General features: G+C 34.0%; 1 protein-coding gene across 1 annotated transcript; it reads right to left on the bottom strand.

Annotated features, from left to right (window-relative positions):
- Positions 1-855: 855 nt before the first annotated feature.
- LOC115882966 (craniofacial development protein 2-like) lies at positions 856-4,565 on the bottom strand. Its single transcript, XM_030901234.1, has 3 exons — positions 4,519-4,565; positions 4,044-4,468; positions 856-1,682 (listed from the first exon to the last, which is right to left on the bottom strand). The coding sequence occupies exons 1-3, from the start codon at positions 4,563-4,565 to the stop codon at positions 856-858; spliced, it is 1,299 nt and encodes a 432-aa protein (XP_030757094.1).
- Between the last annotated feature and the right edge of the window lie 16,449 nt (positions 4,566-21,014).

The raw sequence follows: 21,014 nt of genomic DNA, 5'->3' as shown, positions 1-21,014 counted from the left end.
CATGAACTCCAATCGAAAGAGTCCTGCGCAATCACGACCTGATCGTCTGCAAAGCTCAGAGTAAACAGTATATCTTCCCCAATGGGTATTCCCATGCCTTGGCATCTCCTCTTCCATTGCCTAAGGGCTACTTCAACTTAAGCATTGAAGATTAGAGGTGATAAACTGCATCCTTGTCGCAACCCTTTTGTGGTATTTATTGGATTGGATAGCCTGTGTCCTATCTTAACGTACGCTTTATTTTCTTTATAGAGCTCTTTTATTATCTTAAGTAGGGATCTATCTACTTCTAAAATATTCAAGGCTTCCCATATCTTGTTGCGAGGAATAGAGTCGTACGCTTTCTCCAAATCAATAAACGCTAGATGGACTTCTTGATCTACTGCTATCTTTTTTTCCATCACCTGCTGTAGGACAAAGAGGTTATCTGTGCAAGATTTCCCCAAGTGTGAATCCGTTTTGATCTTCCGAGATTTTGTCACCAATATTATCCCTGAGCTTACCCTGCAGAACTTTTCCAAAAAGCCTGCTCACTGAACTGTTAATGCTCAGGCCTCTATAACAACCGGGGTCGTTGCGATTTCCCTTTTTAAAGATAGACACTATATGAGCCACTCTCCATTCTTGGGGTAGTTTATTTTGCAGACAGCACTGGTTGAACAGCTCTGACAGGCGCAAGCGCAATTTCTCGGTCCCACACTTTAACAATTCTACTGCAATGTTACCAGGACCTGGTGATCGTCCATTTTTCATTTTTTTGAGACTTAGATGTACTTCTGTTTCGCTGATCGTTAAAGTGCCCGCAAGGTTGTCTTCCTCTTCTGCTGATTGGAATTCTGGTCGGTTTTCTGTTAGTCATTCTGCATAGTAGTTGCGCCAATTTTCTATATCAATTTTATTCAAGAGCTTGTCCGTTTGACTGGTTTTCATTTGTCGGATTGTTCGCCAGACCACAGTGCTCCGTGCGCCCCCTAGTAGACTTTCCACTTGCTGACATCTTCTTTCCCACATATCCGTTTTTCCTACCTTAATAGCGGCTCGTACCTCTCTGTTTTTTTGCTTGTAATGACCCCAGTTAGTCTCTGTTCTGTCTGAGAGCCATTTTTGATAGAATTTTTGTTCTTCATTTATTAAGGTCTTTATGTTATCAGTTATCCAGGCTGGTTCATCCCTTTTCTTCTGCATGTTCTGTTCACCTAACACTTGAAAGGCTACTTTTTTAAGTAAGGTTTTTAAGTTAGTATACTCTATTTCTACATCACTACAGGCATTCACTTCCTCTAGGGCTCCATCTAATCTTCTTTGGTACAGCCATTTAATACTGGCATCGTGTAGTAAGTGAAGCTTGTACTTAACACGTTCAGATTCCTCGATTTCCAGTTCTTGTGATTCTGTATGTTCAATACTCCTGGCTCTGATTTGGAATGGTACTACAAATTCTGCAACAACCAACCGGTGGCCGGATCCACAATTTGCTCCTCTCTTAACTCTGCAGTCTTTGAATTTCAGTTTCGATATTTGTTTAGCAATTACGTAATCAATTATAGATTTTTGTTGCAGAGAGGGCCTTTCTCGGGCGTATCGATGAACCAATTTATTTGGAAAGAAGCCGTTAAGTATCCGCAGACCATTCAGTTCGCAAAAGTCAATTAACCTCTCTCCGGAATCGTTAAGGACATAGACTTAAAATAAAATATAGACTGAGCATCTCATTCATAAATAGCTGGAACATGCGGTCAGACACTGTCTTGTTATTGTTGTGTTATTGTTTTAGGTTATAACGAGTGCGACACGAGCGATAGATAGGTTGTCTCTGTCGTAACGGTCGTTCCCTGACGACTCTGCCGAGAAACACAACACTGTCTTTCGTTTCTCAAGTACACCTGAACTCTCCGTATCATAGCCGGGTAATTTTTTTATTTTAATAAAGCTATAATTAAATTAAAAATATATCGTATTTAAACTTTTTTATATTTTATTAAGATTTAGGACAGATTTTTTAAATAAAAGTTTAGAAAAAACAATTTAGAGTCCAAAAAGGATAAAAATAATAAAATACACGTTATAGAAGAAATTTTATAATCGAAATTAGGTAATTTTTGAAATTAATAATAAATTATTAATTTTAGTCAAACATTTACAACCCCTAATATTAATCAAAACAGGATCTATTCCACAGATATAATAGAATCGGCGACAGGGAAAAAAAATATGATTGTTGTAATTTTTTTTCTGGTTAAGTGATATCTTATTATGTAAATTAGAGAAAACATAAATCTGTTCCATTAAAGCAAGGAAGGTGATAGGAAGTGGATAAAATAAAAACTACATTTATTTAACTCGGTACTGTCTTTATTATGGTGCGTCTCAAAAGTGGCTCATCCCGTAATTTTTTATATTTTCAAATAAAAAAAAGATTTAGTATGTTAGTATATGAAATAAATTTGGATTGATTGACGCATTCAATTGTTTTTGGTCACTTCCTGTTTCACCGGAAATGACTATAACTTTTAATTTTTAAACGGCACCCTCGGTATATTTCTACTTTATTCGATAGAAAATGACACTCTGAATAGAATGACATATCATATGTCAACTTTTGACATTTCCGCATATGGTTTAATTGTAATTGTAACACGCGGTTCATAACGACAATTTGACTCGAAATACCAAGTGTGTGGTATCAATATATTCATAAAAAAATGCTTTTTCCAAATATGCTAATGAGTCACCCTTGTTCCATTTGAAAAAATTGACATATGTATGATAAATACGATTTGTACATCTTTTAACCGGCCTAGACAAGACACGAAACCTATTAGACGATCAAAACTATATTTCCAAGGCTCCTTGATTAAAACTTAGTGGATTGAAAAAAACTGGATTGAAATTTAAAATAGGATATGTTTTTAAGCGACAATGTCAAAAGTTGACATATGATATGTCATTCTATTCAGAGTGTCATTTTTTATCGAATAAAGTGGCAATATACCGAGGGTGCCTTTAAAAATCTAAAGATGTAATCATTTCGGTGAAACAGGAAGAGACCAAAAACAATTGCATACGTCAATAAATCCTAATTTATGTCATATACGTACTAACATACAAATCTGTTTTTTTATCTGAAAAAATAAAAAAGTTATAAGGGTGAGCCACTTTTGAGACGACCCGGTATATTAAAAAATATTGTTTCATAATGTAATATCATTTTAAAATTCTTGTATGTTATTTTAGATTCTGAAGATAATTTTAGAATAAACCGGAATATATTTTTAATAAAAACATTATTAATTATTAACAGGGTTATAATTATGATTTTGTTACAATGTAAGTAAGTAAATAATGTAATGTAAGAGAAAAAATTCAGATTTTACATTTTACTAAAATATTATCTAAATAAGCGCCTTTCTACAACAACGCCACTGACTCCCAATGGGTAAATTGAGAGTTGCCTACCGGTCAAAAGTCGTTTCAAGACTTAAATGGATTATTTAAGTCAAATTTCTTGCAAATTTGGCACTGGCGAACCATATTTTATAGTTCTTGAACAGAAAAAGTCAATAAAATAAACACTTAAGCACTACAAGCTAAGAAAATGCGTTAATACAGCCGGGGAGATAGCGGCAACAAAGCTTTACCGCACACGTGCGACACGTACTACAAGGTAATAAATGAATGAATAGGCTCCCTCGCCTCTAATCGGTGTTGTCATATTGTAAAGAACTTATCCTTTTTAAACAGTATCCGACTTATAATTTAGTAGTATAAGGACTATTTAATACATCTCTGGAATATTAAAACCTACTTTATTAAACTGTAGTATTAATATCTCAATATATGTGTATAACAAGAAAAAAAATATTGATAATATTAAAGACGTGACAACATAGGCTGGATGAGGAAGGCTCGGTCGACTGTACCCAGAAGTAAACATGTGTACAAAAAAGGTTGTTTGTCCGCGTTGAGATGTAAATAGTGTAGTCTATATTTTATTTTAAGTCTATGGTTAAGGACATCCTCTCCGTGTTTTCCAACCACTTTACTTTCTTCTGTCTTGCCTATTCTTGCGTTAAGGTCTCCCATGATTAGAACTTCTTGACTCGGTTTTATTTCTGTAAAAACTTTTGAAATTGTGGCATAATAAGAGTCTTTTTCAGCTTGATTTGAACCACCTGTGGACGCATACGTACCTATTATTACTGTTTCCAAACCGAAAATAGTCAAGGTGACAGTTACTATTCTTTCGCTGACAGCGTTGTAATTCTTGTAGAATTTAGATAACTTTTTCGCTATCAGTACCGATACACCCGCTTGAGCTCGTTTTGCCTTATCTATCCCAGACCAGAAGTGAAGGAAATTATCGAGATGTTCACTTCCTCTCCTTTTCTTCTTCGTTTCAGAGAGAACCGCTATATCTAGGTTGAACCTAGCTAACTCTGATGTAACTTCTGAGGTCTTGTTGACAAAGCTGTTGACATTTGTTAAACACTTAAATCAGTAAAATGAACCTTAACGTACGTCAAAATCGCAATCTCACCCCCGAAGAGTGTGTTGCAATATTGCATTATTTGAAGCAGGCTTGTCTCAGGTACAAATAGCGGAAAGATTTCATATTGGACAATCAACGATCTCAAGAGCAATAAGAAGATTCTAGGACACTGGAAATAACCAGCGAAGACCAGGCCAAGGCCGTGGTCGAATAACCGATGCACATCAGGATAGATTTTTGAGACTTCAGGCTCTGCGGGACAGGTTTGTGACAGCTACATTGCTCGGCCAAAATTTTATAAGGCGATATAACCAACAAATAAGCAGCGATACGATAAGAAGACGTCTTAAGGACTTAAGAAGGATAATCTGAGACCCAGAATGGCTGAAACTGGACCACCGTTGTCCCCAGAGCACCAAAGAGTCCGACTGGCTTTTGCTAGAGAGCATGTAAATTGGGAAAACCATCAATGGTCGAGCGTATTGTTCACAGATGAGTCTAGGTTTTGCCTATATGGCAACGATCGTCGTATTCCAGTATACAGAAGGCCGGGCGAACGATTTGCGCAATGCTGTATACAACCAAAACATGCTTATGGTGGTGGGTCGGTTATGATATGGGGCGGCATTAATATGGAAGTTCGAACAGAACTGGTGATCGTTCAGAGAGGCTCACTGCTCACAGGTACATTGTGGACATTCGCTCCCTTTATAGGGGACAATTTTCTCTTTATGCACGATAACAATTACTTGGAGGAGGTCCAAATCGAGACGATGGATTTTCCAGCGCATAGCCCAGGCCTCAATCCCATCGAACCTATCTGGGACATGATGAATAGGCGTCTACGAGCTCTACCAAACCACCAACATGCCACCCAACAATTTAAATGGGTTATCGCTAAGACTAGAGGAAGTATGGGCGCTATCGAGCAAGATGAAATCAGGAATGAGGTTTTCAGCATGTCCAGACATTGCCAGGGGAGTAATCCGTGCCGGGGGAGGCAACACCTGTTATTTAACCGTGCCTTCTGATTATTTTTTTGTAATGCTTTTGTATTGCGTTTTGGACATTATTCTTTGAACCACTGTATCTTCTTGTTTAGCTAGTTAATAAAATGTCTTTGAAATTTATTATTTTGGTAACGAGTTGTCTAACAAATACATAGTAATTTTACTTTTGAATTCGTTTTAGTTTTTCCAAAAAATAAAAAAAAATCAAATTATGCCTTAATTTTGCTGGCGAGTGTATTTTAATTGATATAACCTAAAGTCTATCAAATTTATTGATAGAGAAATTCATGTAAACGTTTTATTCAAAAAATGTATTTATTTTTAATGATATTATTCTTCATTTTTTTTAAATACAAAAACCCTAGCCCCCCCCTTGGGTTCAACATTAGCCCCCCCTCCAGGATGAATTGCTAATTGCGCTAATGCCCCTTTCCACTAATTCTACATTCTATAATCTGGCGATGACCGCTATATTCGATAAATCAATTAAAACAATAATTTTGAACAAATACGTAAAAGTAATTCCTAATATCATATAAACGTGAAAAAAACGCAAAATCGCAAGAGTCATGCTTGCTTGGTCTTGGTCTTGCTGTCCACAATGACCTTGGAAAAAGCGCAAATTTAAAAAAGCCGTATTTATTTCTAACAATAATAAAGTATGAAAATTTCAACAATAAGGCAACCGCTCATAAAATGCTACAATACAGAAAACTTATCAACTTTAACTCTTTTTTTTTATTTTACTCATTTTAAGTCATTTTCGAAAGCTGACTTAAGACTTAAAATTTAAGTCTTTTTCAAAATGACTTTTTGATTTAAATCTTTATTCGGAAATAAAAAAATATTTACGTCTTTAGAAAAGATTTAAGTCATTAAAAAATTTAAGTCTTGATATAAATTAGTCATTAAAAAGTTAGTTAAGTCTTGAGAAAAATTAGTCATTAAAAAGATTTAAGTCTTTTTATAAAAGGCTTAAGTCAGGTTTTTATATATTTTTATGATAAATTAACAGCAACATTCCATTTTAAATTGTTAGGCGGCAGCCAAGCACCTGAATAAAAAACAATGCTCCATAGCATCCGGTTTTGATTATTCCGTCAGATGCGATGTCATAGTCCATATAACATTATACTCCTTAATTAATATGTTTACTCACAGAGCTGGTCATAATCTTGCAAATGCTTTATATGAGACGATTATTAATAATTAATAATCGTCTCAATACAATAATTATATTAACAGAAATAATAACTTCCTCCTGCTTAAATAAATCCACCAAAACACAGAATTCATTTGTTACTCTGAACTGGATTTTTCCGTCCTTTGGCTATGTTTCTCGTGTATCAATCGAGCACGTGGACGGCGACGTTTAATTTCTTCGTGTCGGCGAAGATGGGAACCGCCGATAGCCACTGCGGCCATTGTGTGTAAATTGTGTGTTTCTGGTTCAGAAGGTGACAAATACAATTTGTTTTAGATTTGTTTCGGCGTTAAAACGAATTACAATGAGACCGCGTGGGTACGGTGAAATTACTGTTAATGCAGTTCGAGCTGCCCAACCCTTACACCAAACGATACTTTAATATTGTGAGGCAGGAAATGATATTTTTACAAAATAATATATAGGATGAATAATAAATTGTGAAATCAATATTGGTAATGGAAAAAATATGAATTCATTTTATCCTCGGACTCTGCAGCTTCGTAGATCCTGAAAATGTTGTTGGGAAGAGCAAAATGGAAGTCATCCGTCTCTTCAGTGCCACTGGATGGTTATAAACACTCAACAATCCAATTGTTCCATCCCTAGAGATTCCAACCAATTCGTTTTGAGGAAGTATAAAGGCGGCATCCTACGGTGCGTGTATCGGCAATCCACGAGCAAGACCCGCCGATACACGAGTCGTGGAACCGAACAGCTATGAGACAGCTCGTCATTTTTGGCGCGGCTTGGACGTACCCGCTTTCTGTCGGTAAACTTGACGATACTCAAAGGAAGGCGAGCCTCTTCGAGCTCGGCTCGTGTTATGTGTTCAACCCGATCCAACGATCCCTGAAACAAGTACGGAGGTTCGGTTCAGTATCAGCGTCGTCTTGACTTGCTGCGTACGGTTGGCAGCATGATGATGGAAAAAATAATTATGGAGTGGTCCAACGACTTGGTGCTCGAGTTTTTATGTTTCTACGATGGTGAACTGGCGATATGGAACCCAAAGGACCCAGACCACAAAAATGGGTATCTGGTCCATGATGCTTGGAAACGAATTGAAGAACAAATGTCCAACAAGTTTACGGTGACGGAATTAAAAAAAGGGATAGCCTATATAATGGCTTCTTTCCGAAAGCTTTTACAAAAAGTCAAAGACACAACAAAAACTGGGTCTGGATCCCAGAATGTATTCAAACCTGATTGGTTTGCCTTTGAATTCATGTACCGGTTTTTGCACGGTGTTTATATGCCGAATAAAAACAACATATTCAGAGGTAAGTTGGTTTATATAATTTCTGTCTTTACTTTACAATTATGCTAATTCTCAAAAGTAGTCAATTTTTGGGAAATTTTCTTACAGGGTAAACTTAACGGGGTAAAACTTTATGTTTTCATACAATAATTGTATGTACAGGGTGGTTTGGTTCGAAAACCGTTAATAACCCTAGGAAAAAATATTTACGAGTAAATCGGCCATGACAAATCGCTGGAAATTATTTTCTAGTTCAAAAGTTGGCCGCTAGGGGGCGTAACAGCAATATAATACTAAAAATGCCATTTTCTTTGAAAATTTTTCCAAATTAGGTATATTGAAAATATATGCATTATAATCTTTATCAGATTCTGCATTTTTTTGTTCCAGTCAATTTCTGTTTATCTTATTTCAGTTTCTTTTTATGAAAATAAAACATAGATTTTTTTTTATTATCTACTTACAAATATTTATATTTGAAAGTTACACAGTTAGAGTAATATTAATTATAAATATTTAATAATCATTTTGCCACGGTAATGCCCCATTTGTTGTAAAATATTGAGCATAAGAGTTTCTTATTTCCATTTATACAATGACACTCTCCACCAACGCCTTTATTTGCCGTTGTTGCTGGTTCAAAAAATTACCCAACATGACATACATACATAGGGAGTGCAAGGGGTATTGAATGATGTAACAAGCGGCTGCAACACAAGCTGCATTTCGTCTTCGTCGATTATTCATGTTCATGTTGCAACACCACTGGCACGACTAAAAACTAAATTTGCCAAACCAACACGAGCCTTCTTCACGACCTTTCACGCGTCGTGGGATCGCATCCACTTGCCAAGCCCAGATTAACGAGCCCAGCCTATGCGAGCCTAGACGAACTCAAGCCACGAGCCAGGATTGTCGATACACACGCCGTGGAATGCCGCCTTAAAATGTTTTGGAAATCTCAGAAAATAATTCAATTATTAATGCATCAATTAACATTAATAAGAGATTACCAGTGTGGTTTAAGTAAAAACCGATCAACAGTAGATTAAATATTAACTATTAGGTAGCTCATGAAGAAACGTTGGGAATATAACAAAACATTGCACCCTTGCAGCTATTTATAGATTTAGCTTACGATAGCATCATGAGAATAGAGTTGTAGAACGCCATTAATAATAGTTAAAGTTAATTAATTTAACAAAAGCTTGTGTAGAGGAAACTACAAGTGCAGTAAAAATTGAAGGAATTGTACAAAAATCGGGGATAGGCGTTATCCCTACTCCTCTTTAATATTGTTTTAGAGTTTGTTTTTTGCTAATAGTACCTACTGCCTATAGATAAATATGGGTAGTAGAAATACAACTATTAATGTTAGGGAAGAGTTTATTGAGCCGAAGAATACTGCAAAAAAAACTAGTTTACGAACCAACAAAGATGAAACAAAATATATGACTACAACCAGAATAGAATGAAGAGACAGAATAGAACAAAATAGAAGAAAATATACCAATTTTTTAAAGAGTTTACCGGTTTAAATATTTGGGAGCTACGATGAACATGGAAGCTAGAACTACAAAAGAATAGAAGGAGAAAATTCTACTGAATGTATCCCGCCGTACGAAAATATGAACCTATATCAAGCAGTTATAAGACCAATAATGAAATATGTAAGTGAAGCATGGACTATGGCGAAAAAAAAGGAAAACCCACTAAGAATTGCAGAAAGAAGAATCCCATCAAAAACATAGAATGTAAAAATATGCCAAGTCTCGCAACTTAATTCTTCCACTATAAAAAGTTGTGAGATTTCATGTAAAACCAAGTCAGTTTATTTTAGGTAGTTTCCATTGAAGCACCTATTAAACAGTTTTGTTCTAAATTGTTAGTATCGATATTAGACATTTTTCTTTTTGTAATAATTATAATTTGCGCGGCACTATAATTATAAGAAAAATAATCTACCATTTCGATTACTAAGTAAATCTAAACAGTATACTTAAGAATAAACTTTTTTATTTAGTAGAATTGCATATCCTGCAATTGGCAAGTCTGTTCATAATAACCTCACCGGTGCTGGTGAGTATATTTATAATTCTCTTTCTTTTGAATAACGCAGGATCATCTGGCATTATAGTATTTTGTCGATTCCTTTTTTTCTCAATGTCAAAGAATCCTAGATATATATTTGTTCCTAACTAGATCCTGACATCTTTGGATGAGGTTTCAAAAATCAAATTGAGTTTCCCCAATCCCTCCTTCTTCGTATTTTTGAAGTTAAACTTTTTTAAACGCGCTGGATATAAACATTCAAGGCCGGAACACACGAGCTAGTGGTAACGATGGAAAAAGTGGTAAGCCAATGAGAAAGTTGCGATGGGTCTTTGGTAGAGTTGCCGCGAGACGAGACGAGACGAGATAAGAACTTATCTCGTCTCGTCTCAAAATTTCGAGATAAAACATTATCGAGACGAGACAATGTCGAGACGAGACGAGATAAGGTTTTATCTCGTCTCGTCTCGTTTTGTCTCGTTTTTTTTTCCGACTTGTTTAATATATCTCAATAATAATTCGAAACCTAAAAAAAAAAAGAAAATTTTAATAACTCGAAAAAAATAATTATGATTTTTTTTTGAAAATATCAAATATATATTTTTTTTAATTAAACATTTTTTTGTTTAATTTTTATCAATAAAATATACCAATTTTTTCCTAATCATTATAATAATGCGGCTTGATTTGGTTTTAAAGTTTTGATTTTTTGTATACCGGGTGCGTCTCAACCCTATAACTTTTTTGTTTTTTCATATAAATAAACGAGATTTAGTATGTCAGTATACGACATAAATTAGGATTGATTGACGTATTCAATTGTTTTCGGTCACTTCCTGTTTGACCGAAAATGACTATAACTTTTGATTTTTAAATGGCACCCCCGGTATATTTTTACTTTTTTGACATTTTTGCTCAAAAATAAATCGCATTTTAAATTTCAATCTAGAGTGCCATGGCTGTGTTAAAAACACTAATTTTTAATCAAAGAGCCTTGGAAAAATAGATTTGATCGCCTAATGTTTTTCGTGTCTTATCCTGGCCGGTTAAAAGATGCCCATATCGTTTTTTAATCATATTTCAATTTTTTCAAATCGATCAAGGATGGCTCATTAGCATATTTGGAAAAAGCATTTTTTTACGAATAATTTGATACCACACACTTAGTGTTTCGAGTCAAATTGTCGTTATGAACCGCATGTCACAATTTCTAATAAATCATATGCGAAAATGTCAAAAGTTGACATATGATATGTCATTTTATTCAGAGTGTAATTTTCTATCGAATAAAGTAAACAAATACCTAGGGTGTCATTTAAAAATCAAAACTTGTAGTAATTTCCGGTGAAAGAAGAAGTGACCAAAAACAATTAAATACGTCAATCAATCCTAATTTATGTCATATACTAACATACCAAATTTCGTTTTTCTATTTAAATAAATAAAAAAGTTATAAGGGTGAGCCACTTTTGAGACGCACCCGGTATACACCTAAGAAAATTTAAGAAAATTAAAAAAACAAGTTTTTTTTACCACCCTATATACGGATCTCCCTATACACACATAAAATAACCTTCCCATATCGTTTGTTTGATTTTGTTTGAAATTTTCAATGACTTTGGAAAAAACAATGGAAGTAAAGATTAGCTACATATATTAAGATCGACGTTGAACGTTGGACACTTGGTTCTAAGTTTTCAAATAAATTATATTTATTTAGTTAGTTGGTGGTTATTTATTCTCCATAAGCATATACCTATTCGAAAACATCACGCAATTTGATATATAAATTTTAACCCTATTATTATCATATTTTGTGTTAATGGTTCTCGAGATATTTTGTCTCGTCTCGTCTCGCCTTGTCTCGAAACATTTTATCTCGTCTCGTCTCGTAATTCGAGATAAAATGCTGTCGAGACGAGAAAAAATGACTTCGAGACATGACGAGACGAGACGTCTCGTGTCTGTATCTCGCGGCATCTCTAGTCTTTGGAGCATCGTAACTCGGGCCCTATGCTAGAGGCCTGAAACTCGGATGTAGATGGGGTTGGAAGAGCCCATCTATATCACGAAGAGCCCATCTACGTGCACTATGAAACCCCATTAGACGAAAAAATCGTCCGATTTAAATGAAATTTGATATGTCGATAGATGGGACCAATGCCAACTTGAGCGTGTCACTGTTACAGTTAGTTTTGACGTAAGAAACGGTCAAAAGTTAATGTCGTCCGATCGCGATCAAATTTGGTGTGTCTATGATGTCAAATTTGGTGTTTCCTATACTGGCTATGTGAGCGACGGTGCACACAGCTCCACCCTGCAATGTTAGATACGACGTTTCGTTTACATCTTCATCACTAAGGATTTGATATTAAAGAAAAATGTGAGTCGATTTCGGCATAATTGGGGACGGGCTACAGGATGACGCCCTCGACGTTTCGAACCGATGCATCCCAATGGACGAAATCATGAGGATTTTTCTTAATATAGGTCGACCGGAACCCACAATCGTGGATAGAGCTACCCGAATGGAGTCATCAGACGGATACACGGTCATTTTAATACAAATTTTGTGAAAGTGGAAAAAATTATTTTAACATTGAAAATGTTTCTGTTATCCTATATAAGGGAGCCCAAATCGAATTAAAATGCTACATTTGCCACACCATGACGTCATATATACAGGGGTATAGGAAATCTCGGCGCAGCGGCGGCAGTCGGCCAGCGCGCGCAAAAACCATTACATCGCTAATTGTTTATTGATATATCTTTATTAGTTTAAAAGCAAAAAATATGGGGTTTGCTTTGATACCTTATCAAGACATAAGCGAAACTTTTAAATTGTTTCTTTTTTACATTTAGGCCTTCGTTTTTCGTTAAATGAAAGTTATATTAAAAAAAATCTATTTTTAAACCAAATTTTCGCATGATTGAAATGATTATTCATGTTTAAAGTTTTTTTTTGGTCATAAGCGCTAATGGAAATGTTTTTTTCGTAAATAATTATAAAAAATTACTCCCTACGAAGACTTTATTGTGTACTGGATGAAAAAATAAGTATTTGTTTTCTCTATACGGTGGTATTAATATATCGATTTTTGATGACAGTGCCCTTTTACCCGGTCTAATTTTGTACTACTTTCGGAATAAGGGTCCCCATATCATGTACTGTACTTCCATCCCTGAAAAATTCAGCTTGTGACACCGAAGTGAGAGGTAACGTCAAAATAAGCTTTAATCTACCTACATCATAGGTAGGTGTAGGTACTCTAGGTATATTCTACCTAGACAGTAGCTGAACTAGCTGACAGTAGTAATTAATTTGTTATCCGATAAGTAGTTGTCATTATATAAGTTTAATCATCTTATACCTCCTATAACGGTAGGTTTTGGATTTTTCCTGATTGGTTTGTTAAACAAAAATATACTGGGCATATAAATGTCTGTTACAGGTTAATTCGTTAAAGAAATATGTTACACACATATTATTTTAATAATAATAGTATAATAGTAATGGCTATATTATGTTATAACACATACATATGTATTAAATGTACTTATTTTAACCAATGTATTGTTTTGTTTTTTTAATCTCACAAATAAGAAATGTTTTATAGTTTTTATTATAAAAAACAGTGATTATACAATTTATTTACACCCCTTACACTGTTTTCTGTAAGGGGTGTAACCAGGAGTATATTTCGTAACCTCTTACCATATAAGAGGGCCCCCACAAAGTGTTTTATTACTTAATGCTTAAAATTTAATAATATATTTGTACATGATATAAAATAGACTAGAAAGTCAATTAATTAATATTGACGTAATTACTAAATAAGTACAAGATTTTTTTTTCTAATTATTTTAGTGTATTTTTAGTCACCTAATTATAAAGGAGAGATATCTAACCATTGCATTATTTTACTCACAAATAAATGTTTTATGGTTTTTATTATAAAACAACGATTAATTTATTATACACCCCTTAACCCAAACACTCCAAGGAGGATATTTCGTGACCCCTTATTTAAAGTGGACTTTTTGATTATCGGACGGAAAAAAACTTTTTGATTATCTACAAGGAGTAAACCGCCGACAAATGTCCAATGTATACTAATGCCAAAAATACAAATTAAATACCAAAGTTTCTCATATAATGCCCCACTAATGCCAAGCTGATTCCAATATAATACCACTAATACTACGAATAATATGTAACACATTATGTTAACACATTTGTTTCACGCACACCTGTAACAATACTGGTAGGTACGTGCATAGATTTTTTCCTAGGTAACTTAAAAGTCGTTAAAAAGTCTAATTATATTTAAAGAAGATATAATTCCAACAAATTACATTATAAGGCCAATAATGCACAAGTAATACTATTAAAATTTTAGCGTTTTTAACTTGTGTAACATATTTTCTTTAACGAATTAACCTGTAACAATAGTGGTAGGTACGCGCACAGATTTTTTCGCTAGGTAACTTATTAAGTCGTTAAACAGGCCTATAAAAGCTATAACAACATAGGTAACTAATATTTATAATTTAATTCGAGTTTTAATCTCAAATAATAAATGTTTTTACTGGTGTATTTCTGAAGTGTTCACTATTAAAAGTAGATATTCTTCAAGTTATGCGAAGTAATAAGTAATGTTTCCGGTGAGACCGCGTATATGTCACCGGATTCTGGTTAGTATAAAGACTTTTTTATAGAAAGAGTTTTTTCTATATTTTCCTTTTAAAATAAGACTAATTTCTTCTTATTCTTTTAAATATTACAGTGTTTCTTTTTCCTAAAATGTTATACTTAATTTTCGCTTAAAATTAAAAAATCACCAAATGGAGGAAAATATACGTTATTGAATAAAGTTTATACAAATCACTTTACCATAACAAAAAAGTAAAAACATGTCATGGTGGAAGATATTCAGGTGGCATTTCACACATTTATCTATTAAAATCGAGATTAAAATAATAAACTTGCGTAACATGTTATACACGAGATAGAAAATTTCAGAATCGATTAATACGCAATACGCTACGCAGTCAACTTATTCCTATGCGCGGATGAGCGTTTTCAAGACTGTTCCTTCGGCCAGGGTCACGACGCCGCCGAAGAGGAATCGGCCTACGTTTGGCTAAACAGGCTGGACACGGTGGAGTACGATATTGGCGAGTCTGAATATTTATAAAAATTTGCAAAGTAAAATATGTTGGAAAAATAATTAATCCATACATATATAAAAGCTCAAAGGGCTTTTTTGTTGCATCCATCCCGCCGAAACCGCTTTACCAATCTTGATGATTTGAATATGTGTAGATTTGTTATGAAGTATTTTTATAGTGCTTAATGGCTATTTCTTTGTGTAAAACGACTAAATACTAAAGCATACCTGAAAAACACCTACACACAATACCTCCAGAAATAAATTATTTGTCATTGTCAGTGGTGTGTCAGTTAGATTATATATTACGTTTTTAGATATTTTAGAGTGAGTTCATGCCGCCAGCTTTGCATACATAAATATTAGCACAAAGGTTCGTTTAAACGACATTAGTGAATTAGCTACACAAAGCGATTTTAGGAAATTCATCCTCTTAGAGAGTAAAATTATCTCGGAACAGTTTGTTGAATGAAAATTCCTTACTATTTGGCCTAGAAGAATGAAATCCTACAAAAAAGAATTAGAAGAAATTTTTGAAATGCATCAACCAAATGGGTAAAGTTAGTAAAAATTTATATAAAACTTGGTGACCTCTGGATTATACACATAAAAATGGGCACAAAGGTAAAGCGAATTTATGAAATTTATACCCTTAGGGAGTAGAATAGGGAATGAAAGTTTGCTGTACGAAAATGCAATATTATAACATTATAAACCAGACAGTATAAAATTTTATACAAGGGTTTATTTAGTGACATCATAACGAAATATATCTTCCTCAATTATCCTTCAAAGAATAAAAAATAACCTATAAATAGAGTATTAGTGCTCTTAATAAATAAAAAAAAATAAGCAATAAAAAACATCTCTGCTCACTAGCTCTCTATAAAGAAGTAAAAAATCATTTAAATCAATGCATGAACGATTCGAGGTGTAACGCGAACGTAGTCGCGAGAAAAGGCTAGTAATTTATTAAATTATTTTATTTAACTCATTAATTTTCATTGAAAATGAATTTTTGTAATTCGCCACTATATTAGTTAAAAACTAAGAAACTCATATCAAATTTAAGTTTTGCGATTTTGACTTATACTTTTTACAAAATCTGAACACATTTTAAAAGAAAAAAAGTTTTTGATAATATTTGTGTAGATTGACTACAAGTTGTATAACATAAATTTCTACGACCGGTCTACCTAGTGGTCTGTAGCATCGCCTTGTGGTGCAAACGTGGGCCTGTTAATCTGTGACGTGACGCACAACAGCCAAGAAAAACAGAAGCGTGGCTAAGAATTTAGTAATTAAAAAAAAAAGTCTTTTAGATACAGTAGTAGGTATTAAAAAGTTTTGTGTTTAAATGGGGTTTGCCTTTAACAGTTAAAAAATTATATCGCAAAACTTTCCGTAAGAATTCTTTTTTTTTGCCTGCTTGTTTTAGGGATAGGTGCGATCGCATAATTATTATTGATAATGTTTTATTTAATTTTAACATTACTACTTTTTCAGTGAATCTTTAAATCTGTTGTTTTTTGTTAAGTTCGTTATTTAAACATATGTATGTAATACACTCATATTAACACTAATCATATTTTTACGTTTTTATTCATCATTTTCAATGCCCCCCGGTTGCATAAAGGACTGTGAATTTTTATGTTGAAAAATTAATTTACCTATTACTTTTTCAACATTTGAAATTACACTTTTTCAAATATGTTCTTCAAATCCTTCTTCAAAGACAAGGATAACAGAACAAATCAGCGTAGAAAAATTTACGTTATTCTATACAGGGTTTTTTATGGCATCACCAAAATCATAATATTTAAAATGCTATATCTCATTTTTTTAAATGCAACACTCTCTATATTATTTTTCTGTCAGATGCAGAATTAAAAAGTGAACATTTTTTGTATTTAAAGTGTTTCTAAATTTTTAACGGTTTCGCAAATATTCGCAGTATTACATTACATAATGGCTCTTCCAACAGTAAATTATTATCAAGGCCACTAAATATCTTTGATATTTTACCGTTGAAAACCCCATACGTAATGTAATACAGCGAATATCTGTAAAACGGCTAAAAATTTAGGAACACTTTAAATACAAAAAATGTTCACCTTTTAATTCTACATTTAAAAGAAAAATAATATACTTGGGTGTTGCATTTAAAAAAATTGAGATACAACATTTTAAATATTCCGATTTTGGTGACGCCATAAAAAATACCCTGTATAGGATAATGTAAACTTTTCTACAGGACTTTATTCTGTTATTCTTCGTATTTAGGAAAACATAGCTAAGTATTAATAAAGGTATTAACCAATGTTTTAGTAAATAAGAAATAGAACACATCGCAGAGTGCTTCAAATAAAAATAGTGTACTATATGCAGAATTTTATGCCGAATCCAATTACCTACAGAAAAATGGGGGTGCAATTTAAAAAAATTTAAAACTTTATCATAACTTTTTTATGCGACACCCGGTATACAACAAAATATTTTTAGGAACAAATAGCCCCTTTATAAACCATGCATAAAACTTTTTTTCATATCTTCGACAATAACGACGTTATTGGACCTTGCACTAATGGTATGCGCACATAGTGCACACATCATTTTTTTATAGGTAACCTATAATATTTTTAAAAATATCTTCACTGTCGTAGTAGCTAATAGTTGTTTATTCCGAATACTTTTAGACACTTTGTATTTTATGTGAGACTAGGAAGCTATAGGGAAATTAAAACAACATTGGGTGCACGTCACCAATGACACTATGCGTCGTCTTATGGAGTTTGCTGGTGGTCGTTTTATGATGTGCAACCAATGTTATTTTAATTTCCCTATAGATATCAGTTATTCTTGAGGAGTTATTGGTTTGAGACTTATTTTTTGCATTTTAATCTACTCTCTCTCTCTCCCCATTTCTTCTTATATGAATCTAGAAATATAATATCTTCGTATCCGACGATAATCGGCAACACGGCCAGCAGCAACCTACCGCGACGGGACGAAGTGTCATGCATACCGCATGCCACCGCTAACATGCCCATTTAAAATATTTATCTCGCTTCGGGTGAAAAAGTGCGTTGATTTATTTCGTTCACGCTGAGACCGTGGCTACTTGTATTTTGTCCTGCCACCTCTCGCAGCTCCGATTTGTCTTTTTGTTGATGCTGCTGCTGCGGTCTGGGCTACGCTGCCCGTTAAGCGTACATTTTACCAAATTAATTACTGCCGTGTTTATGCCCATTATTAACAGCGTCGTGGCCGAGGAGCAGATTGCCGGCCGCCGCGACATGATTTAACGTTTGAAAACGAAACGTGTGGTATGAGATCGGCGAACATTGCGGGAATACCAAGCGAAAGTCCGTCTAATTAATGAAAACCGAAAAAAATGATGCAGGAGTGAAATGAATTATAAAAGATCGTTCGCAAAATCCGGTAATTAATTGGCAACTTTTTGTGTTACAGATAGCATTAATTCAGTGCTTCCTTAAAGAGCTATTACTTAACTGTTTAGGGTCTTTAGTTAATATTCGGTGGTTTAGGTATCTTAGTATCATTCCAAGTTTACTATTAGTTTATATTATATTAAAAGGTCAAACACTATATGTACATTATTTCTTAAATAAATAATGTAGAATAACAGATGGACGGTGGACAAAGAGACTTGTGGAATGAAGACCAAGACACGAGGCCTATAGAAGCAGAGGACGACTTCCTAGTCGATGGACAGATGATATTAAGAGAGTGGCTGGAAACTGGATTCAAGTGGCACAAAATAGAGAGAAATGGCTAGAGTTGAGGTGAACTTTTTGTGTTACAGATAGCATTAATTCACTGCTTTTTTAAAGAGCTATTACTTAACTGTTTAGGGTCTTTATTTAATATTCAGTGTTTTAGGTATCTTAATGCTATTTCGACCTATTCGATAACAACTCACACTTCTGTTTAGTTTAATATTAGTTTATATTATATTAAAAGGTCAAACACTATACATTATGGTTTAAATAACTAAGGTAGAATAACATATGAACAGTGGACAAAGATACTTGTGGAATGGAGGCCAAGACACGAGGCCTATAAAAGCAGAGGTCGACCTCTTAGTCGATGGACAGATGATAGAGAGGGGCTGGAAACTGGTTTCAAGTGGCACAAAATAGAGAGAAATGGCTAGAGTTGAGGGAGGCTGGATGTTCAGCAGTGGACGGAATACATTAACGTAACTAGCAATTCATCCTGGGGGGGCCCGGTGATGAGCCCAGGGGGGGCCTAGGTCTTTTGATTTTTAAAAAAGTGAAGAAAAATTTAAAAAGCACGTTTTTTGAATAAAACGTTAACATGAATTTCTTTATTAGTAAATTTCATAGACTTGGTTGTCAAACCGTGTTCCCGTAGATTACTTAAATACCTACAAATTTAAAAAAAAAATAACACATTTTTTGAACTCAACAAAATAATATTAACTAAACAATACTAGAAAACGTCATTTTTAGTATATCACAAGCAAATAAAAATTAATACGTAGCCAAGAGTCACAATTCAAAATTTCACTGGGGGGTGCCAGCACACCCGGGCACCCCTGTAGTTACGCCAATGGGACGGAATAAGCTAAATGATGATGATGATGATGAACTAATGTAGATTAGCAATATTCTAAGGAGAGTTTAAGGAGAGATCTAGCGATAAGACGAATGATGAGGTGTTATAAGAAAGAATTTACGACAGGAGGTGTGAAAAAATATGTCTACAACGAAGTTATTGAAAACGATATTGAAATGTCAATACTTTGGATAGAAAGTTAAACCGAGGTCTCAAAATAAACAGCGTGTGCACTATGTGCGCACATTTGCAGTAAAATGTCTTACTATAACAACTAGTAAATTCAAGGATATATTTTTTTATGAATGCTTTTTATAAACTTCAAAAAAGAGTTAATATACTAAAAAATTTCTATACCTATGTGGCGGATTTATCTCTCCAAAAAATCCTATATAGGTATATCGCCACTGCAAATCTATAAAATAAAATAGTATATGCTTAGACAAAATAGACAAGTAGTTTCCGTCTGGATTAACGCAGCAGTGTTTACAAAAAATAACTATTTTATTTTGTCTTGTTATTCTTGCAGTGGCGAAATACCCATATAGGATTTTTTGGAGAGTTAATATACAACTATTATCACAGATTAGGTATACTATATGTATACAGAAAAAATCTTGTCTTGTTGAAATTTTTTTTATGACGATGAGCAAACGAGTAAAATTTCCTGTGCGCAAAAATAAACTCGCCTTTAAGCAGCGTAATAACTGGGCCGGTCAGGCGCTGTGCACCATTTTAGAGGCCATAAGTGGGCGTACTTGTGTGCAAACTAGTAACCTAACTAGTGCGCGACTTCGAAAATTAGAACCACGAAAAACAATGCTTTTCACGATAAGTTTATAATCTGTATAATCTGTGCTATTATTTATTTAAAGTTAATATACTATTCTAGCTTTATAATTTTATAATGTTTTTTTTAATTTTTATTAAAAAACGATAATTTTATCATCCGGCCGGAGAGCCCTGGCAGCTGTGGCCACTAAACCATAATATTACTACATAATAATAATAATAATAGAGGTCTATATTTGTACAACTGTGACATACAATTGAAGGGGTGGCTACAATAACCAGGTAGCTCCATTTTAATAAATTTGTGGTAAATTGAAAAAGAGCTGTTCTGTTCTTGCTGCAAACCCATTGCAAGATAGCTACAACTAACGTCGCCATTTATGTACTGTTATATTAAGTGAACTGATTGTTGCAGGAATTCATTAAAAATCTC

Source organism: Sitophilus oryzae, unplaced genomic scaffold (genome assembly GCF_002938485.1).
Source record: "Sitophilus oryzae breed Bouriz unplaced genomic scaffold, Soryzae_2.0 scaffold_1801_pilon_pilon, whole genome shotgun sequence".
Classification (NCBI taxonomy): Eukaryota; Metazoa; Arthropoda; class Insecta; order Coleoptera; family Curculionidae; genus Sitophilus; species Sitophilus oryzae.
This window is presented reverse-complemented; position numbering and strand designations above follow the sequence as displayed.